This window comes from Protopterus annectens, chromosome 5.part0 (assembly GCF_019279795.1).
Source record: "Protopterus annectens isolate FY-2018-M chromosome 5.part0, PAN1.0, whole genome shotgun sequence".
Classification (NCBI taxonomy): Eukaryota; Metazoa; Chordata; order Ceratodontiformes; family Protopteridae; genus Protopterus; species Protopterus annectens.
The window spans coordinates 829,361,369-829,385,179 of NC_056735.1; the positions used below are offsets into that span (position 1 = coordinate 829,361,369).

The 23,811-nt window shown below is 40.9% G+C and overlaps 1 protein-coding gene across 1 annotated transcript in view; it reads left to right on the forward strand.

Annotated features, from left to right (window-relative positions):
• Nucleotides 1-6,486: 6,486 nt before the first annotated feature.
• The window catches only part of F10 (coagulation factor X), a 539,902-nt gene continuing 522,577 nt past the window's right edge, over nucleotides 6,487-23,811 (forward strand). Inside the window, exons 1-2 of the mRNA XM_044072640.1 lie at nucleotides 6,487-6,630; nucleotides 7,298-7,453. Of these exons, the coding sequence (XP_043928575.1) occupies nucleotides 7,384-7,453 (70 nt within the window). The 5' untranslated portion in view covers nucleotides 6,487-6,630; nucleotides 7,298-7,383. The remainder of the gene's footprint in view (nucleotides 6,631-7,297; nucleotides 7,454-23,811) is intronic.

Below are 23,811 nucleotides of genomic sequence, written 5' to 3' on the forward strand. Positions count from 1 at the left end.
AGCAACAGACATCTCCATTGCTTATTTTAAAACCGTCTCGCTATGTTAAACTCATTTAACATAGCGAACTAAAAAGCAACGGAGATCTTGCTTTCTCCGTTGCTTTTAACACTGTCTCGCTATGTTAAATGGGTTTAACATGCGAGACAGCTTTAAAATAAGCAACAGAGATCTCCGTTGCTTATTTTAAAGCTGTCTCGCTATGTTAAACCCATTTAACATAGCGAGACAGTGTTTTAAAAAAACGAGTTATACTAATGGAAAAAAGTCCAGGCGACCGGACCTTTTTCCATTAGTATAACTCGATTTACAACAGGCACGCTGGCCAATCAGCGTGCACGTTTTGGGGGGATCATGGTATAATTCTGGTTTAATCACTTGGGGTTTCAGGCCAGTTATTTTACATTAAGAGGGTTCGTAGTCTGCACTCTTGTGGGAGGAGAGGCTGGACTCTGTCCTTCTGAGCTGGGAATTTCTGGTTAAAGGCTTATAGTGCATGCATATCTGAACTGCTTCTTACTGAAGTTGGTGCGTCTTATTTGCTGTGGCATAGACTGGATTCGGGCCTGCTGGATCTAGCTTTGTTTGTGTAACTTGAGCACTAATCCAGGCATTCTCTAAAGTATTCAATTGTATTTATTACTGCTTGGTAGTAACTTGATTAAAGTGTAGCTATCATTCTAAGTCTTTTGGATTAAGCACTTGGGCTTCAGACCAGTTGTTATACATTAGGAAGGTTTGTGGCATGCACTGTGGTGGCAGGACAGGTAGCTTTCATCCTTCTAAGTTGGGAACTGCTGATTGAGAGCCCAGTGTCTGTTATTCTTAAAGTGTATTAGTTCTGGTTTAAGCACTTGGGCTTCAGGCCAGTTATTTTACATTAAGAAGGTTTGTGGTCTGCACTCTTGTGGGAGAAGAGGCTGGACTCTGCCCTTCTGAGCTGGGAATTTCTGGTTAAAGGTTTATAGTGCCTGAATATTTGAACTGTATCTTACTGAAATTGGTACACCTTGTTTGCTGTAGCATAGACTAGATCCAGGCCTGCTGAATCTAGCTTTGTTTATATACTTGTTGTTTGTTTGCTTGTTATTTCCCTGGAACGCTAATTCCACCTAATACGCGGCTTCTCAGCGCTTCTGTGGATCACTAGTGATATCTGCATTGCTTACTGTACTTATTTCCTTGTTTCACTTGAAAGAAAGTTACTGTTTGTCGTTTTTGCATTTAAGTTACCTGTAACACATTGCACTTAAGTTACCTAGCACTTGTTCATTAAAGCAATTATATAAGTCAGCACTAAAAATTAAAAGCACTACACCCTCACTCCCCACTGGCCCTGGTTTTCAATTATTAAGGAATTCCCAATATTATTCTAGCATGTCCAAAGGTGAGTTGTCAATCTTCTCTCCGGTCCAGCTGGTGAATCTGGGAATCTTGAGGCAATGTTACAACTGCCTCATGTACACAGACAACCCTCTCCTCCTCCCAACAAATTTCAACACATGTGAGAGATGCAACCATATAGCCAAACTGGAGGCTAATCTCTCTCAACTCAGTACTGGCATAACCAGTCAGGAGGAGAAGGAAACCACACTCACTACAATTCCAGTCTCACATAGACCTACTACGACAGCAAACCAAACACATAATCACACAAAAACATACTCGGAGGCTCTAAATAAAGATCTGCCGAAGCAGCAGAGACCTCCAAAGCAGACACCCAAGCAGCCGCTACCCCAAAACAAAACACGTGCAACACATATCTCACAAAGCCAGTGTGCCGAACAGTCACAGCCCTTAAGACTAAACAACACACCTGATACACTTGTAATAGGTGACTCTATCGTCAGGCACACTGACATCCCGCTCACCAGGCTGAACAAGGAGAGGGTCATGGTGAGCAGCCTGTCGGGCGCTAGGATCCGCCACATAACACAAGCACTCAGGTCACTCCAAGGCAAGTACAAATATGACTCAGTCATTGTCCATGCTGGTGTGAATGACCTGAGATGTACCTCCCTGGACTACATGAAAAGAGACATAAAGTAGCTCTCTGAGCATGTAGCCCAGGCCGGTATGACCCTGACCTTGAGTAGCATCTTACCCTCACCAAGAATGATGCCACAATATGAAGACAAGATGATCAATTTCAACAATTGGCTTAAGTACTGGTGTCATTCAAAGGGGATCCAATGCCTGTCAGCTTGGGATGATATGCTCAACAAGCCACGATGCTTCGCTAGGGACGGCTTGCACCTGTCACCCTGGGCTTCGGATATTGGCAAAGGCTCTTGCTACCCCCATAGTGCCTTTTTTAGGCAAGGCTCAAAAGACAAACCCATCTCCATAGGTATCACAAGGGATAAGAAACTAAGAGTAATGCTACTCAACGCTAGAAGTCTAAACCTCAAGATGCACGCACTTGAAACTCTCCTTAGCATGGAGAACATCGATATCTGTGCAGTAACAGAAACCTGGTTCAGGGCTCCCGAGAGCACCCCAGCACTACCAGGTTATACCTCATACCATGCTTTTCGGCCCCAAAACTTGGACCGAACCACAAAAGGAGGGGGAGTATCAATATTCGTCAAAGATACCCACACCTCCAGGTTGGTGGCACAGCACGAAGCATCAGAGACTATCCATGTGCAACTAACTGTGGGTAAAACTGCCTTCCAGTTTATAGCCTGCTACAGACCACCCTCCCAAACACAGGAACCCCACTTGGCCTTCCTGAGAATACTGGAAAATATGAAGGTCTCTCCAAACACCATTATATTGGGCGACTTCAACTACCCAAACATAGACTGGGAGCATTACTCTAGCTCCAACACCCTAGCCCAAAGGTTCCTAGAATTTATAAACTCAAATGCTATGGAACAACTTGTTACCACTCCCACAAGAGGGGAAAACATACTGGCCCTGATCATCACCAACATGGGGACTCTATGCTCCAGACCAGAAGTGTATCCCTCACTGGTAAGATCAGACCATAAACTAATCTCACTGGATATTCACATCCCGATCCCACCCCCTGCCCTGAAAACCACAGTGAAAAACTTCTCTAAAGCAAATTTCACACTCCTCAAAACTGAGGTGGAATCCTTCAAAGCCACCGGGCCTGTGGAAAATACGGCCCAGACCGCAGAATCATTTATAAACGCATTCTATGAACACCTTCAGGAATGCATGGATCATGCGATCCCAAATAAAACCAAGACCCAATCCTCCAAAGGCAGACGTCCTGTCTGGTGGACCCCAGCCATAAACAAACTATACAATAGAAGGAGGAAGCTCCTAAATGATAGAGCAAAATCCCAAAAAGGGAAGGCATCACTGATCAGTATTAGCAAAAAACTACGGGCACAGATAAAATTGTCTAAGGCCAGCTTCGAGAGAAAAATTGCACAGGACACTAAGGATAATCACAAGGCTTTCTTTAGTTATGTTAGGAACCTGGGTGGTAATTCCCAGATATGCTCAGAATTAGTCCAAAATGACAAAAAATACACCGAACCCACAGACATTGCCAACATCCTAGCTGACAGGTTCAGCGCAAACTCCCCCCCCCCACCAAAAGGGCAAATATCTATCCCAGCAGAGTGCTGCCCCCTGACATCTCAGATGCTCAGGTAAGAGCCGCCCTCTCCAAAGCAAAAAACACAGCATCAATGGGACCAGACAGCGTCCCAGGCTGCGTCCTACATGAACTCCAAGAAGAGCTAAACCCAAACATAAAACTACTGTTCAATCTCAGCCTTACTACAGGATATGTGCCCAAAGAGTGGCGTACAACAACAGTGGTCCCTCTCCATAAAGGTGGTGCCTCAACGGATCCTGGAAACTATCGCCCCATAAGCCTGACTAGCTTGGTCTGCAAAGCTATGGAAAGGATCATCATGGACCTCATAAATAAAGATATTGGGGACCTACAAACACTGGATCCTACCCAGTTCAGCTTTGTTAAGGGCAGATCCTGCCTCTTAAACCTGGTTGATTTCTTTGAAACAGTCACCAAGGCCATTGACGAGGGGAAGGTGGTCCACACAGCCTACCTGGACCTCGCAAAAGCCTTCGATACAATACCCCACTCGGGCATTATAGATAAGCTCACCAGCTTAAATATAAACCCCTATGTCACTAGATGGATTGCAAATTGGCTCAAGGACAGAACCCACATGGTTAGAATTGCTGGAGCCATGGCAGACTCCAAACCAGTTACAAGTGGTGTCCCACAAGGCTCAGTCCTGGGACCTCTCTTGTTCGGTATATATTTCTCGGAGGTACAGGCTAACACGGAAGGACTGTGGCTGACCAAATTCGCAGATGATTGCAAACTGGGCGCCATAATCGACTCTCCAGCCAACACAAGCATCCTCCAAAAGGGCCTCATAGAAACAGACAACTGGTGCCAGAGCCATGGCCTCAAGCTAAATGCCAAAAAGTGTATAGTCATCCCCTTTGGCAAAAACAAAGTGCCCACAAATTACCACATAGGTGGTAATCCATTAAGTACAGAAGAAGTAATTAGGGACCTGGGGACCCAAGTTGATAGCAATCTCTCATTTGACAACCACATGGCCAAAGTGGTTAGAAAAACATTTTATATAGCCCACCTAATCATGAAGGGATTCACATCTAGTTCAGGGGACATCATCGTGCCTCTTTACTCATCCCTCATCAGGCCCATAATTGAGTACAATGCCCCTTTTGGGATGTACCTTACCAGACACCTGCAGCAACTGGAAAGACCCCAAAAGTACCTCACCAAGAGGATCAAAGGGCTCAAACAGATGCCATATGCTGCCCGGTTAAAGAAACTCCAGCTCTACTCAGTGGCATACCGCCTGTTCAGAGGCGATCTGTGCCTGACGTATAAAGCCATGTCCAACCCGGAATTAATGGACATGCTGCACCTCAGAAAATCCAAATCCCATCGAGCTACGTGCTCGAGAGACTTGAACCTCAGCACTGAAATAAATAGGACATGCTGGAGGGACAGATTCATAACCCAGAGGCTCCCTTCACTCTGGAATAAAATCCCAGTCCAGGTTAGGCAGAGTCCCTCATTGACTCTCTTCAAGAGGAATCTTGATGAGTGGTTGGGAGATCGTAGGTTTACCCCGGTTATCACTTCTGTGTCACTGATAGACAGAGGCACATTATACTAACCTCGAAAATGGGCATAGCAAAATAAATTTAAAATGGGTGGCGAAAGCCAAACACATTCTGGCTAGGCTTATAAATGCCCTAGGGCAGATAGCCTAGTATGAACCTATGAACCTATGAACCTATGAAATATTGCACCTCTCTTACTAAATAATGAGCTGCAAATCTTTTTGGAAGAGAATTGCCCAAGTACAAGATCTAGCAAAAGTCCTCTCCCATGCAAAATGTTTAAATCCTCTTCCTTTTCAGAACTATGGCACCACCATCTCTGGAACTCCAGCTAACCACAATGCTTATTGACACAGACCAGACCTAACAGAAATCACTCACAGCCTGCATGGCTGGTCTGTATCAACTCCTCAAGAAAAAAATGTGATTGTGGCTCAGCTTGTTTTCAGATCTTTAACTTGCTAGGTCACAAGCCCAATCTGAACTTATACTCTGGATTCCCACCTCTATTTATAATCCTTATTATATATTTTGTCAACATGTAAATATGGATAGACTACTCAAGACTTGCTCTTGAGATTAATTTCTTTGCATCCATGCATTGAATGCACAGTAAGCTGGTTATGACTGAAGACCCAATCATAATTCTTTATATCTTACATGATGTATCCACTTCAAGTAGATTCAAATATTTTTTACTAGGACCATGCCTTCTAATCTCTTAAAGCAAGAATTCTAAATAACGCCCAAAGTAATGTGGGAACAAATTCTCCAAATCAAGCACAGAATTTAAATAGTGTTCCTCTACACCTGTAAATCTGCTACAGTAACATGTTTGGCATTAAAATGCATTTTTATGAAGGATATGAAGTCTGAAATCTGAGTTTTTCTTTGGTAAATGACTTGAGTATTTAATGATTTCCCAGAAATCCACACATTTTATAAAGACACACAAATATATGATACAAAAATCTGAACATTCTGCACAATTATGGACAGTTGAGAGGTATGGTTGGGACTACGTCTACTAAAATTATATGTACCTGCTTAAAGGTTACGTCAACACCTACTGCATCCATATTCACACAGAAAGCATATATTTGTAAGTATCCCCTGCAAACATTTACATTTTTCACCAGCTGCATTTAACTATTTTCTGTCAGCTCTACCAGTGCAAATATTTCACTGTTCATTGTTTCACTATGTTATCTTTAATTTAATACAAACAGAATATTAGAGCCAGGTGGGTATTTCTAATACCTTAGTGGGTGTTCCCTATTATTATATCAGGGCTTTAGGAGTTCTGTCTGAAAAACCTCAGACATTGATGGGATCGCTTGTTTTCATGTAACTTTTCTTACTTTTCTTGAGTACTTCAGAATGAGCTTGGTGTTTACTTGGATTATGTCATGTATTTGAAGCCATTGCCCTGGAACATATGTACCCGATTGAAATAAGTGATGTGGGCAATGCTTTGTAGGCAATATCTAGAGAACTCTTCCAAGGCCAAAGGTAATAAAGCTAAACCAATATTTTTTTTTTTTTTTTTTTTTTTTTTTAGCCAACACTTGGTCTGTTAGTTGACATTACAGTATATTACAAGACTATGCCTCAGATTTACATATATATATATATATATATATATATATATATATATATATATTCTATATCTATATATAGCTATAGCTATATCTATATATCAACATATACACACACACACACACGCGCACGCACACGCACATGCACACATGTATTGATATTCTTCAATGTAAGTATTTTAGCTCTGTGCAGTGGAGGAAGGGATATGGTTGTATAATTACATGAACATGTGCAACAAAAATACATGCTAATGGTCTCCAGATGTTGAGTTTGAAGGGGGAATAACAAAGAATTTCCTCTGTACTTCTCTGACTGAATTGCATAACTGCTTCCTGTCACTGAAATGCCATTAGTTGCAGCATGTTTCATTTTGTTGCTATAAACCACTTTATTTAAGACTACCAAGCTGTCTATTGTTATAATCACAAACATTTCCAGTTTACATGTACTTCAGATAAACTTTTTTAGATTTTTCACTAAAGTCAGCCGTATTTTGATTTGAGTAAACTGATATTTCAACTGTTTGTTCATACTTGAAAGGGAAAGGCTTCTAGGCTAAATCCCTGCATCTGCATTTCAGGTCAATGAACTTTTGACTTATTTTTCCACTCTAGTCTCAAATGACTAGCAAAAGACAGAGAAGAGCAGATTTCTGTCCTTAAAACCATGGCTGCCCAGTTTTGGATAATTTTTCTCTGTGTTTTCTCAGGAATTCTTATAGAAGCGGAGAAAAATGGTATGTAATTTAAAAGATAATATTGTGCATGTTGCCACTTTGCATTAAGATTTAAGAAGCTGGTACAGATAAGTCCTGTTAATTGTTGATGATCGTTTTCTGTCACTGAATGCGCATAGGAGATAATTTATTTATTTTTTACTTGGCTTCCATTTCTGTGCCATAAATGGTCATAATGTGATAGTAGAAAATATTGCTCAGTCTTAAATGCTATGCAATAGTCAGTTTAAACAAGGATAAAAACTTTATAAGTCTAGCTCTCTTTTATATGGTCAGATCTTCAAAGGTAAGTCTAGCAATAAACTGTTTTGTGTTGCAATGAATGTTGTGACAGAATATCTTATTTAAAAAAAAAACATGCTCCAGAAACAAGTACTGTTAAAAGAATATAGCTCCAATGTCTGAAATGCTGCATATCATTTTGTATAACTCTTACTGGACACAGCAGTTAAGTCTCTCATGCTGCAGTTTTCTGCACATTCTGTTCTGTTTTACTTATGCAAGAATGAAGAGATGAAGTGATGAAGTGCCAGAAAACATTAGAAAAAAAAAGGAAGAAACCAGATATCATGTATATAGTTATGAAGTAGCACTTTCATCAGTAAATTAATTTCTGTGTGTTAACATACGGTGCTGTTCTAAGGGCAGAGCAGAAGAAATATACAGGCAAGAGTTAAGTATCTGAAAATAAGTCTATTTAATATTATGGTTTAATACTGTGGATGTTAGTGTAAATATATTCACAATAGACACGTACACACACACACACACACACACACACACACACACACACACACACACACACACACACACTGTGGAGATACAAGTAAAAATGTAAAAGAAAATCAGGCTATTGTATACACACACACACACACACACACACACACACACACACACACACACACACACACACACACTGTGGAGATACAAGTAAAAATGTAAAAGAAAATCAGGCTATTGTATGCATGTTGTTCTTGGTTTTGCACCCTTGCAAGAGCCTTGTTCTTTTTATTTTTTCTTTAACAGAAACAGCAATTTTTAAATCATCTTAGTTTATATCTCATGTTTAAAACAGTGCTCCATATAGCCCTGTAGAAAAGATTGCCGTAGGACATCTTGCTGGTCAGCTACATATCCTATGTTTCACTGTGTTTACATAGCTTGACCCATAGAGCAATCCAATGTACAAATTAGTACAGAGATGATACACATAGCAAACATTTGCCACTGCTGAATGCCACCGTTTCTGAATTTGCCTAGTATGGGGGGCTAAGAAACTGGATGTTCTTGCCAAAGGCTATTGCCTTGTTTTGCTTGGAAGGTAATAGAAAAAAAAATCCAATTTTGACATGAGTTCCGGTGTAACAATACATTAGTTATAAACTTAGTAAAATACTATAAAGTGAGCTATACAAGAAATGCAATCACAGTTCTACGCTGTATTCAAATTGTCTTGATTTTACCTCATGTGTATCATATTTTTTCTCAATACCATATTATTATCTAGATGCATAAAAAATGGATCAAGTGACATATAATGTGCCTGTCAAGAAGTAAAGTCAAATATAAATATACAAGTGACAACTTTGGTTTCATCCCATGGATGCTATGTATAATAGGTCATTCATTTTCAGCAGTCTAATCAAATTCCTTGTTATGAATACCAATGTAAATTTATGACTCATAATCCCATGTTGTTTACTACTCTTATGCTTTATGATGAGACATCAAGCCTAAGCGACAGAAAACTCTACTGACCAGTTTCTATGTAGGATATGTTTTATGAAAAAAATCTTGTATTTCCTATACCAAAAATAGAGTAGTTACTAGTGAACCATTATCACAAGAGGTGAGCTTGCAGCTGGCCTGGAGGATGTTTGTTTAACAGGAAGATTAAGCTACTGCCAGTGGTTGTGCTGCATTAGTTAAAAATGCAGATCAGAGATGTACAAAATTATTATACTTTTGACATTTTTTTACTAGGACTGGCCATTTGCCTAAATTGGCCATAGGTGTGAATGTGTGTGTGAGTATGTGGTATGGAAGAACTACTGTGGCAGGGCTAGCCACCTGGTGATGTAAACCTTTGCTGTAGAGGATTGTCATCATTGAAGTGACACCCGAACCCCATATGCAAAAATGGGAAAAAGGGGTTGTGGATGGATGGATGGATGGATGGATGGATGGACTGATGAATGGATGGATGGATGTTATTTTATTGACACAAAATTGAGCAAACCTAAAATGTCAAAAATTTTAGGAGGCTGTAACTGAAAGCCATGACACTCCCACAGTGGTAAGACAAACAAAAATATTTTTTGAAGGGCAGGCAAGCTCCTCTGTAGCCCCCCCCCCCCCAACATAAGGACACACAAAGAATTGAGAGAAAACAAAAACATAAAACTCACTTTATCCCTCTCTTCTAACTCTATCCTGGTAATTAACGCATCTCCTAGCCAGCTATAACATTTAAGACATCAATCAAACCACCCCAGCAATCTCCAAATTAAAGCACTCTAAGCATCACTGAACTGCAGAAAATAAACAGCAAGTTTCCCACTAATGTTATATATATCATACACCATGATGTGTGAATACATTGGTTAGATGACGTAGTAATGACCTGTATAACCTAGAAAATACTCCTTTCAAGATCTTTGGATCCATCATTTACTTAAGCCCAGCACCAAATATCCCAAAATGCTCAGATATGTAAACTGAGGGGGGTATTTAGAATCTGTTCACCAGCTCCACCTTGCTGGTTTTCAGTAAGCCAGTCTTCAGCCCCACTCTTCTATTTTGCTGGATAGTCCAAGTCACCACTCATCCAGTTCACCTTTTCTGGCATCTTCCTTCAGGTCCTTTTGATTGCCAAAGAAACTTCTCAGAATCAGACATCAATAGGATAATGTGGATGTTTTTCTGGACTCAGATTCACTTGGGGGTCCTTCTGATGAATACCATACCAATAGCTCTGGATCTGGGCCTGACAATCCCAGCCACAGTTTTTACTTTATTGGTTTGGCTTTCAGATCTGATGCCAAAAGTGCTGATTGTTTTCACTGAGCCCCCCCCCCCCTGTTAGAGCTGAATGCACATTTGACTCCTATTGTTTGCCTCAGCCTTTCAACTCCAGCTCCATTATATTGGATGGGTCTTGGGGGCAAATTTTCTGGGCCCAGATTCAGGGATCCAGATTGACTCCAATATTTTCAGAGTTGTTCCTATCCTTAGTTGTTTTGTTCCTCAACAGTTTACTAGTCTGCCTTGGAACGAAGTTGGATTAGAGCTGAGGATGCTCTACTTTGTTCTCTTTAGGTCAGGATGACACATCTTTGTCACTGATTTGGGCTTCAGCTTTTGAGGGTTTTGAGAGAGTATTCACTAGGTCCAGAGAATGGTGTCTAGTTCTTACATAGCACTGCCAAGACCTGCCTTGGATTCTGTGGCCATGTTCACTCATCCTGCTTGATAGAGACAGTCAGCATTTCTAAGCTTTGAGGATACTCACTTGTTAAGTTCTCCATCCGAGTCTGGTCCTCTCCCAGAAGCCTTCATGGGAGGAGATCATAGGAAACTGTGCTGCAAGATGACATATCTTGACTCATCTCCAGAGTCTGTCACTGAGGATATCAGTTTTGTGGAAGGGTAGGGATCCTGAAGATCATCTCTGGAAGACATCTCCTTCAGAGATGTTCTCAAGCTGATGAAGCAGGGATGCAGGCTGGTCCACAGAATCTCTTACACAGAAGAGTCAGTATTCCTCAGAGCTTTCCAGGCTGACTCATATATCTCCTGGGTGATCCCACCAACATTACAGTTCATCAGCATACCTGCATGCCTCTCTTTGACTTCACAGAAATATTCAAGTTGTCCTTCATTAACACACCGTCTGATGGTTCAAAACTGTTTGGACCTAAGAAAAAAGACACGCTTGCCATAAACAAGCAGGAAGACAAGACCCTGTCTGCCACAGACATATGTTTGTCTGCCCCCAAAGGACTTTTACCCAAAACCAAAAGCGTTGGAAGAAGCTGTGGTTTAAAAGTCTCAAGGTTGTGGTCAAGATATTTCTGCTGATAGACAACAGCCCCAGGACAGAAGGGGTAATAACTTCAATGGATGTTGCCTCGGGGGCTGAGGTGGACTACAGAATTAAGGGTTTCATTGGCTTTTTACACAAAGCCCTTTTAGCATTCCTGAAGGGTTGCCTGACTTCCACACTATAGATGCAGTTACTGGACACTTATTCCTACACCATCATGTCTGGCTGTCCATCTCTCAGTATTCATGGGTGAGGAAGATTTTCACCAGAAGTTATACAATTCCCTTTCATTCGAAAAGGAAAAAGAAAATCCAATACATTCCACCCAGTCAGAGGGAATTGACAGCAGCATAAATAGAAAAGCTGCTAAAATAACAAGTAATCTAGGAGTTCCCACCAGATCAGCAAGGATCCAGAGTCTATTCAATGTTCTTTTTGTTTTCCAAAAAAGACAGGGGACATCAGACCCATTCTGAGCATGTGCCAACTCATCCAGTTTGTAAAAAAGGCAAAGTTCCAGATGGTCAAAATACAGTCCATATTTCCTCTACTGAAGAAAGATGATTGGATGTGCTTTATAGATTTCCAGGATGCCTACTGCCATTTCAAAAGCTAGGTGGTCAAGGCAATAACTTGTTTCCATCTGGAAGTCAGACATTTCCAGTTCAGGGTGCTGCCCTTTGGTCTCACCGCAGCCACCTGAGGGTTTACCAAATGCATGGTAGTTGTCATAGCCTATCTAAGGCCGCAAGGGTTCCAGATGTTCCCCTATTTGGCTTGCTACAATGTTTTTGCCTCCCACCTAAACAATAAATGCGATAGCTACTTTGCTCTGATTACCTCAGAGGGACAGTCATCAAAGGAAACCCTAGTTCACAGTAAGTCCTCAGGTCTTCTGTACACTTTTCCTCCTTTTTCACTGATAACCACATTTCTTCAGAAAGCCATGAAGTGCAAGACACATGTAATTCTTATTGTAGCCTTTTGGCCATGGCAGGTATATTTCCCCTTTCTCTGGCCTCATCTGGAACACCCTCCCTGGGTGCTAGATCCTCATCCAGACCATCTACTAAATCCATCTGGTTAGCCTCACAGAGACTTAAAGATCCTGAAACTGACTACATATTTTTTCCATTTCAAATGATGGCCAGAGTCACCAGACTTTTCAATCCAGTTATGTACATTTTATCTTCATCACAGAAACCTAGCACTGGAAAGGTTTATGCTAGTAAATGGAAGAGGTTTCCTATCTGTGCTTCCTCTAAAGGATTATATTCTTTTTCAGCACTGTTAATATCCATCTTAGACTTCTTAGCAGGCTTGTTACCGAAAGGTCTATCAAAGTCTAATTAGAGTCATATCCATTCATGGAAGATTACTGTGATGCTTCACACCCTAATAAGGTCCTCATTTGAACCAGTATCCTCAACAGAACTAAAATTTCTGTCTTGGAAAACAACTTTTCTACTAGCAGTCACCTCAGCTAGGAGGATCTCAGAGTTGTGTGCATTGCCCTGCAGACCACCATATTGCATTTTTCATAAGGGTACGGATTTATTAAGGTATGAACTTACTTTTCTTCCTAAAGTGGCCTCAGAAGCAAATCTTAATCAGATGATTAACCTACTAGTATTCTATCCAATTTTTTTTCAAACAAATGTGAATATACTTTATCTTTAATGGATGTTCATGATTAACTGAGATTTTGCCTGCATCATACGGAAGAAATTAAGAAATCAGAAAACAGCTCTTTCTACCCTTTCAAATGTCAGAGCAGGTCAAGACATGTCTAAAGTGACATTATCCAGGTGGATCTCTGACTGTATCACTTTTGTTTATATGCAGATAAGCTTAGCAGTTTAGCGTTACCACACAAACTCAAGGCTCATTCAACTATTGCATTGGCTACCTATATGGCTAATTTTGCTAGAGTACCCATAGATGGGATTTGGACTGAAGCTACCTGGTTAATACTTTTCTGCCACATTACAAGCTAGATATGCAACCCAGATCGGGTGCATCTTTGCGCTCCACTTTATTTTCCATGAAACCCTCAATGCTTAGTAAATAGTTTACATAGTAATTCAGCTGAGCTAGAAGCAATAATAGCGGAAAGTGACAAAACCCTGCAGAGTCATGTCAATAAATGCATAGAGATAGCTGTGCTTACCAAAACATAACTTCAAAACTAACTTTAAAAAAAGAACCCTCCATGTAGAATCTGAGCATAAACAGGTTTTACAACAAGAGAAAAAAAAAAGATCATAGCCAAAATTAGGAAGTACTACACACGGCATGATAAAAACATTCTCATCAATCTAAACAAACAGCCAACAGGACAAATTAAGTCTAGTAAAGACAAATTTGAGGTAAAGATGGCCTCACAGGCAAAGGACATCCACAAGACTTCCTTTATCTATGTCTGAATCCTCAAAGGCAGCACACAACAGTGTTCAGAAGTCATTGTATGTGAAGCCACCTACACAGAGCCCGGATTATATAGTAGTTCTACTGCCCTGGTCAACAAATTCAGCTCCAGTTTTATTCCTTTCTCTCCTCCAGCCCCCCCCAGGAAATAACATTAAACAACAGTCCTGACTATCACTAGGCAACAGGTCCTCGAAGTGCTCTCTAATGCCAAAAATACTACATTAGTATGTCCTGATAACATCTGAAGATGCCTCCTAAATAGCATGAAACATAACATGACCTATCAATACCACTGGAATCACTGTTTAACTATAACATCCAGACAAGCTTTGTGCCATGTGAATGGAGAACTGCAGTGGTCATCCTTCTGCACAAGGGAAGGCCATCAGTAGGCACACAAACTACAGACCCATAAGCCTGATTAGTCTGAAGTGCAAAACCTTGGAAAGCATTATTATGGAAATGATTAATAAGGACATGGAAAATCTTCAGCACTTGATCCAACCCAGTTCGGTTTCATCAAGAGCAGATCATGCCTACTCAAAGTGGTGGGCTTCTTTAAGAAGGTCACCACGGCAACGGAAGAAGGCAAAATGGTGCATACTACTTACCTTAAGCTGAGTAATGCATTTGATACAATACCTCACTCAGACATTAACAAACTCATGGATGTAGACATAAGCTCATATGTTATATGCTGGATAGCAAGCTGGCTCTCAGATAAGACCCAGGAAGATAAGATATGGGAGACTATCTCCTCAAAAAGGCAGGTAACTAGTGGCCTCCCTTAGGCCTTTTTGCTGGGTCAACTTCTTTTACACATCTACTTCTTGAAAGTCGAGGCCAATGTCAAGGACTTCTGGTTGATCAAGTCTGCAGATGATTGCAAACTAGGAGCAGTTGTAGAATCTCTCCAAGACACTATTATCCTACAGGAAGGACTAACACAGACATATGACTACTAGCAAAGTTATGGCATAATACTCAATGCTAAGAAATGTATTATAGTACCCGAGGGGAAGTCAGCCCACAAGGAAGCTACTTTCTTGATAGAACACCCCTAAGAGAAGAACCAGCAGTCAGTAATTTGGGTATCATGTAGATAACAACCTAGCCTTCAACCAGCATGTGTCTAAAGTAGTAAGAAAATCATTTTATGTTGTCAAACTTATAAGCATGGGCATTGCATCTAAGTCTATTGAAGTCATTGTTCCATTGTACTTGGCCTTTATCAGGCACATCATTGAGTACAATGGCCATTCAGTATGTACATGGCTGGGCATATGTAACAACTGCAACATCCACAGATGTTCCTCACAAAAAGAATACAGGTCTTAAACAACATCTTATAGAAATTGCCTCAAAGCAGTCTCTATACTCTGTTTCCTAGAGACTGTTGAGAGTCTGTTTATGCCTGGCATACAAGGCATTCATGGATCCCGCTCTGATAGACCTTTTGCATATCTGCAAAATGAATAGCATCAGAGTTACATGATCTAGGGATTTAAACTTTGCTTTTGACATAAATAGGACACATTGGAGGGACAGGTATGTGTGTCAGAGAATTCCCCTTTTTCGGAACAGAGACACTCTGTGGGGGAGAACTCTTCCCTAACCCTATTCAAGAGAAACCTGGACCAGTGGATGGGAAATCAGAAATACACCTCAGATTTAGCACCTATGTCTCTAATGGACAGAGACAGCTTTAAATCTTTCCATAGCTTACATACCCCCTTAAAATAACCGATAAAGCACATACATTTGCAAAGGCTCCAGTGGTCGTTAGTGTAGTATAGACTATGAACCTATGTGAATAGGATGAAAGAAGTGTTGGTTACTGATAGGTGAGGATCAAAAAATGGCACCAGCATAGCTGTAGTTCATGAAAGATGGGATGGTTATGGCAGCACAACCTAAAGGACAAGCTGAGAAAGGAAGGCGATAATGAATAAGGAAATGACAACGGACTGAGAAGAGAGAATTAATAATAGTGTAAGGAGAAGAAATGAAATAAAGGAAAGCTTTCTAACATTTTGAGAATGTTGGAACAGAAGGAGAAAGTTGATTATTTGCTCCCTTCTATGAACACCAAATGCAAGTCATATGAATGGCATGCAAGGTGACAACTATGAAGGGGAGGGTACAGAGGAGCAGAGAAGGGTATAGTTATAGTGACAGATAGTCAAGCCAGCCAAAGAGTGGAACATCTTTTTATCTAGTGTGGCAAAAACAGTATACTTACTCAGAAGAATTCAAGTAAGATATTATTGGAAGCCAAAAAACAGAAGAATCCTCATTCATCTTCCCTGCTCATGTGGAGGAGGGGTGGACTGAAGTAACTGTAGAGTGCCACTAACTAGTAATGACAACATAGTGATATGGCTTGTATTGGCCAGATAGACTGATTTTGAACTGTACTCAAAAACAAACTTTTTCCATTAGACAGGAGCTGATTGTGACAGAGGAAGAGGTGCATAGAAAAGGAGGTATGGAAAACAGCTGGAGAGAAAGGAGTAAAGGTGAATTTGAAAACCATTAAGGTAAAATGAGTAGTTCAAAAAATTTTGAAAAGTAAGAGACAAAGAAAACCTGTCTGGTTCATTAGTGAGCTGACAAAATCCATAATAATGAAACACAAGTAGACAAATGGACTGGAGAGATAAGAGGGGTGATCATTGGATGTGTTATGTGATGAGAAATAGGAAACCAGTTTGGTTCAGTGGGGAGCTGAGGAGCTCCATCAAGAGAAAGAATAAACAATATGACATCGACAATAAAATGTGGTGGGACCCAGAAACGGCAACTAATCCAACTTTATTCACTAAAACAACCACAATATATATATATGGGTTCCTATTACCTTATCGAATTGCTGAAACCTCAAACCCGAAAACATCGAACAGAAATGTTTGAAGTTTCAACAATTCGAATTAAAAAAAAAATCATGTGTATAACTGTTGTAAGCAGGGGAGCAAGCCCCCCGGCACCCCTACACACCCTTCTCCTTAAATATACCAAATCCGAGATTGCACTACAGTGCAGTAAAGGGAAATATTCCCTTTCTGCACTGTAGTGCACTGTACTGTGATCTCAAAGTTGGTATATTTAAAGATCAGGGGGTGTGCGGGGTGCAGGACGACAGTTAGTTTCTGTCCGTTGTTTTTTTTTTTTTTTTGTGTGTGTGTTCGAAATTATAAAACTTTGAACACACAAGTTCGATCTTGTGGTGATCAATGTTTTATAATTTCGATAAGGTAATAGGAACCCATATATATATATATATATATATATATATATATATATATATATATATATATATATATATGTATCTATTTGAATGTGTGTATATATATATATATATATATATATATATATATATATATATATATATATACACAGTCCAGTGATGACCTTTTGTTGCTTGCAACTCAGGGATTATACCAGCCCCGAATAAAAATTCTTTAGTCCATGTGAACAGTTTTTTTCATCTTCTTGTATTCTTTTAGTTCTTCTGTCAGCTGTGATGACAAGATTCGTGCATGGTCTGTTTGATTTCAGTTCTTTAAGTATGATTCCAGGTTATCCTTAGTGACTATTCTCTCTCTCTTGAAGCAGAACAGTCTAGTGGTTTGTCTGCATACTTTTCAACCTCTTAGTGCAAGAAATCTAGATGAAGCTTAAAATAATGTGGGAACAAAGGCCCAGAAATATGGGCAGATTTTAAATATTGCTGTTATATAAAGTTAGAAGGTTGCTAGAATAGCAGGATTTGTGTTAGCATGCATCTTCTGAAGAACATGAAGTCTGAAACCAACATGTATGTCATTATTTAGTGAATTCAGTCCTCAGTGATTTGCCAAATTGTATAGGAAGAGTCCAAAACTATGAGGCAAAAGTCTGGACATGTCTGCAAATCTGAACAGCTGAGGAGTATGTTTGCTTGTATGATGGCCAATAGAATGGGTTTTTGTAGCTTCACCCATTTCTGGTTAGTCCCTATCTTTGATTCAATTATTTGTTATAATAGATCCTCCATGGCTATGATTGTGAGCATTAGTTAACCACAAGGAAACACAACAGGCACAGTACTACGAGGAATTTGATGTGTAAATATGGTTTTACACATGGGAGTATAGGTACTGTGAGTAAGTTCTTAATGGGAAGTCTCTACCCATTTACCAGTCACATGCGTCTAGTGTAAATCAAGAAGACACCTGAGGTAGGACATATGTAAACCATAAATTTATTTGAATTCCCCAAAATGAAGTACTAACCCACTTGACTATGCAGTTTGAAATGAAGCAAACATTACCTTTATTACAGTGTCTAGCTGACACTCTTCCATGGTAGAGGCTGCAAAAAGAATGTCACAGGATACAGGCCTATCCTAGTTCTTAGTTTCAACTGTAAAACTGTACTTCCATAAAATATAATCCACAGGATAGGCAGGATAGTCCAAACAAACTCATTCTCACTTTAAAATCTCTGCAGTTCTAGATCTTCCTTTGAGATGATCCTTCAATGGGAACTAACCTCTTGACACATTTTATAGTATACCAATAGACAACTAAGATTTTGCAAACTGACTAATGACTGAGAAAATATTCCTATCCTCTGCAACATGATAAATATTCTGACTACCATTTAAAAGTGCATGCACATTTTCCTTAACCAACATATTGCTATCTAGTTAGAATGCTAGATGTATGTATATGTGTGTGTATACGTGTATTGTGTACATGTATAGGTTCATAGGTTCATAGGTAGGTCTTAGGCTATCTGCCTGAAGGCATTTATAAGCCTAGCCAGAATGTGTTGGCTTTCGCCACCCCCTTAGATTAGTTCCCTGTGCCTCTGTCCAGCAGATCCATTGAAGTGATCTCTGGGATAAACTTTGTTTCCCATCCATTCGTCAAGGATTCACTTGAAGAGGGTTAGCGTGGACATCTGCCTAATGTAGATTGGAATCTTGTTCCAGAGCATGGGAAGTCTCTGGGAATGGAATCTAGCCCTCCAGCTCATTCTATTTATTGTTGTGGTGAGGTTTAGATCCCTGGAGCATGTGGCTCGAGGGGATATAGTTTTCTTTAGGTGGAGCATTTCCATCAATTCTGGGTTGGACATGGCCTTGTATGTCAAGCAGAGATCACCTCTGAGTAGGCAGTATGCAACCGAGTACAGCTGGAGTTTATTCAGTCGAGCTGCATAGGGCATCTGCTGGAGGCCAGTGATCCTATTGGTGAGGTACTTCTGTGGTCTTTCCAGTTGTTGCAAGTGTCTTGTAAGGTACTTCCCAAATGGGGCATTGTACTCTATGATGGGTCTGATGAGTGATGCATAGAGGGGCCCAATGACCTCTTTTGATCTGGATGTAAACCCTTTTGTGATTAGGTGGGCCACATAGAAGGATTTTCTAACCACTTTGGCAATGTGATTATCAAATGAGACGTTACTATCTACTTGGGTCCCCAGATCCCTTATTATGTCTTCCATCTTTAGGGGGCTACCACCTATGTGGTAGTTTGTGGGTACTTTGTTTTTTCCAAAGGGGATGACTATGCACTTTTGGCATTTAGCTTGAGGCCATGGTTTTGACACCAGGTATCTGTCTCAGTGAGACCCTTTTGGAGGATGTCTGTGTCAGCCTGAGAGTCAATTATAGTCCCTAGTTTGCAGTTGTCTGTGAACTTGGTCAGCCATAGTCCTCCTGTGCTTGCCTGTACCTCTGAAAAGTATATGCCGAACAAGAGGGGTCCTAGGACTGAGCCCTGGGGAATGACACTTGTAACCGGTTTAGAGTCAGACCTAGCTCCCGCAACTCTTACCATGTGGGTTCTGTCCATGAGCCAATTGGCAACCCATCTCATGACATAGGGTTTATGTTCAGGCTGGTGAGCTTGTCTATAATACCTGAGTGTGGAATGGTGTCGAAGGCTTTTGCAAGGTCTAGGTAGGTTGTGAGGACCACCTTTCTCTCGTCTATAGACTTGGTAACTGTCTCCAAGAAGTCCACCAGGTTTAGGAGGCATGATCTGCCCTTAACAAAGCCAAACTTGGTAGCGTCCTGTGTTTGGAGGTTTCCAATGTCTCTCTTAATGAGATCCATGATTATGCGCTCCATAGCTTTGCAGACCAAGCTAGTCAGGCTTATAGGGCGATAGTTCCCCATTGTGGCTCCACCTTTGTGGAGTAGAATAACCATTGCTGTGCACCACTCTGTGGGCATGTAGCCTGTGGAGAGGCTGAGTTTAAGCAGTGTGTTTAGGTGTGGGGTTAGTTCATCTTTGAGCTCATGTAGGATGCAGCCTGGGACACCGTCTGGTCCCATTGATGCTGTGTTTTTGGCTTTGGAGAGGGCTGTCTTAACCAGAGTGTCTGTGATTTCAGGGGCACTACATTCTTTTGGTATAGTTATGGGCCTTTTTGGTGGTGAGAGGGGGGGTGAAGTTTGCACTGAACCTGTCTGCCAGGATGTTGGCTATATACTCGGTTCAGTGTATTTTGTCCCATTCTGCAATAACTCCGAGCAGATCTGAGAATTGCCACTTAGATTCTTGACATAGCTAAAGAATGCCTTGTGGTTATCTATGGATTCCATGGCAATTTTTCTTTCGAAGCTAGCCTTGGATGAGTTTATGAGGGAATGTAGTTTCTTGCTGATACTGATCAGGGATGTCTTCCCTTCTTGGGATTTTACTCTTTTCTGTACTAGTTTCCTCCTTCTATTGTATAGCTTGTTTAATGCAGGGGTACACCAGACTGGTTTCCTTTTCTTGGAGGAGTGAGTCTTGGTTTTGTTTGGGATAGCATGATCCATGCATTCTTGTAGGTGCCCATAGTGTGCATTAGTAAAGGATTTTGCAGTTTGGACAGCGTTATAAAAGTTTTTCACGGTGGTTTCTTTGACCGGGGGCGGGGGGGGGTGGCAGAATGTGGATATCCAGAGTGATTAGTTTATGGTCATATCTAACTAGCGAAGGGTTGACCTCCAGTGTGGAACACTGGTCGCCCATGTTGGTGATGACCAGGCCCAATATGTTGTCACCTCTGGTGGGGGTGTTGACCAGTTGATCCAGGGTGTTTGAGTTTATAAATTCTAGGAAATGTTAGGCAAGGGAGTTTGTACTTGAGTAGTTCTCCCAGTTAATGTTTGGGTAATGGAAATCACCCAATATCAGGGTGTTTGGTAGGACCTTTATGTTTCCCACTGTTTCCAGTAATGTGGAGTGGGGGTCCTGGGACATGGAGGGTGATCTGTAGCAAGCTATAATTTGAATAGCAGTTTTGCCCATTGTTCATTGCACGTGGATGATCTCTGAAGCGTCGTGCTGTGCCACTAACCTGGAGGTGTGGGTATACTTGATGAATATGGATACTCCCCCATTTTTGTATTTTGGTTTGGGTTTTGTGGCCGAAATGTATGGTATGAGTTGTAGCCTGGTAGTGCTCAGGTGCTCTCTGGAGCCTTAAACCAGGTTTCTGTTACTGCACATATACCGATTTTCTCCATATTGAGGAGCACCTCGAGTGTGTGCATTTTGAGGTTTAGACTTCTGGCATTGAGTAGCATTACCCTCAGTTTTTTGTTACTTGTGCTATATACGGCAGTGGACTAGTCTTTTGAGCCTTACCTAAAAATGTGTGTGTGTGTGTGTGTGTGTGTGTGTGTGTGTGTGTGTGTGTGTGTGTGTGTGTGTGTATATATATATATATATATATATATATGTATATAGAGATTCATAGGTTCATAGGTGTACACTTGGCTAATGATATCTAGGGCCTTTTTAAGCTTAGCCATGCATCCCAAATCTATGCAAGTTCTGGTACCCTTGGTATGTGTAAGCAGGGACTTGGGAGATGAAAATTTACAAGGAGGGGTCTGACAGATGGTCCATTTACAGGCTGCCTTTGTCAATTAGAGACACAGGTGCCAAGTCAGAGATAAATGTCCTATTCCCTATCTAATTATCCAACTTGCATTTGAATTGGGTTAAGAAGGAAATGTGCTTCACATGAATAGGTAGCCTGTTCCACAGGACAGGTAGCCTCATTGGAACATACCTGTCTCCCCGGCAGGTCCAATTGATATCACAGGCAAGATTTAAGTCTTTAGAACATGTAATTCTGGTGCTGTTTGTTTTGCAGATATGCATGAGGTCCATTAGAGTGGGATGTGACAATGCCTTATATGCCAGGCATAGAGCTCCCCTCAACAGCCTGTAGGAAGAACAAAACAGGGATAGGGCTTTGTGTTGGTCTGCAGAGGACATGTTATTTATGTCCTGTATTCTTTTAGAGAGAAACCTCTATGAACATTCCAGTTCTTTGATGTACCTGGTTAGATACATACCAAAATGGGCATTGTTCAGTGGAACAATGACCTCCTTGGACATAGATGCCACACCCTTCTTTATAAGTTGCACATAGAATGGTTTCTTCAATACAGTACATGTATGATGGTCAAAGGCTAGATTACTGTCTATTTGTGTCCCCAACTCTCTGAATATTGGGTGCTGTCAGTATGATAGTTATCAGGGGTGGATGACTTCCCAAAGGATACTATTATGCATTTCTAGGCATTTAGTTTTAATCCATGGCTATGGCATCAGCTATTTGTCTGTCTCAATCATCTGCAAATTTGGTCAGCTAGAGGCCCTTGACATTGGTCTTGATTTCAGAGAAGAAGATGCCAAAAAGGAGCAGTCATAGGACTGACCTCTGAGGGACTCCATACATGACTGGCCTTTTTGTGGTGGTGGTCTCCCCAGTTCCAACTTAGTGGGTCCTGTTTGTGAGCCAGCTGGTTATCTGCTCACAATGTCTGAGAATGTCTGAGAAGGGTATTATATCAAATGCCTTTGCCAGGTCAAGGTAGCCAGTATGAACCATTTTGCCTTTGCCCATTGCTTTGGTTACATTCTTAAAGAAGTCTACCAGTTTGAGTAGGTATGACCTGCCCTTGTCATAATCAAACTGAGTTGGGTCCAGTGTTTGCCATGGCTTTGTATATGAGACTACTGAGATTACTGGGTGTGTAGTTTCCAGGGTCTATCGATGGCCTGACTTTGTGCAGAGTAATGATGCCTGCTTGGAGGTTACAGTTAAAGAGTGATTACAGATGGCCTGATAGGCCATTCTATACAAAAGGCAGCCTGGGATACTGTGTTATTGTTGGACCCCATTTATACATGATTAATGAAAAAGTGAACACTCACATGAAAAAAAATATATATAAAAAGATTAAAACACAAAAAGAATTGAAAAAAGAACAAAAAAACTATTCTATTTTATGCATGGGCTTGTCCCTGTGAACCTTCCACCCCCTGTTAATTATATATATCACCAGGCAACAGCAGATAAAGGGCAAATTCACCGTTCCCGCTACACCATAATCTCACATGCACAGCTGCTGGCATTACGTCACTATAGTCTAGTAAGCTGGCAAAGCAATAAAAAAACATAGTTTTGAACATCTACCCTAATGAGCTCTTGTTTTCTCGTGTTTGTATGCATTTTGGGGGGGGTTTGACTGTTGGTCTTTGTTATCAAGAATTTGTATTACTGGAATGTTGTGTTTGGTATTTGAATGTTTGTGATTTGTTTCATTTAAGGTATTGTGATGCATTATATTTTAAATAATAGATTCAGAGTTTCTAGATGATACCAAAACCATCTTGGTCTAGTATACAGAAAGCTTTGTAAGGTATGAGGACATGACTTACACCAATCCTCTCTGTGATTTCAAAATGCTGAGACCAGGGCCGGTGTTAGCATTTTGTGGGCCCCCAGCAAATGTCAAGTTGGGGGGGGCCCCTTGGCACTTCCGGTATAAGTATCATCCTGTCAGTGCCACACCCTCCTAAGAAACGTTGTAGTCTGTGCT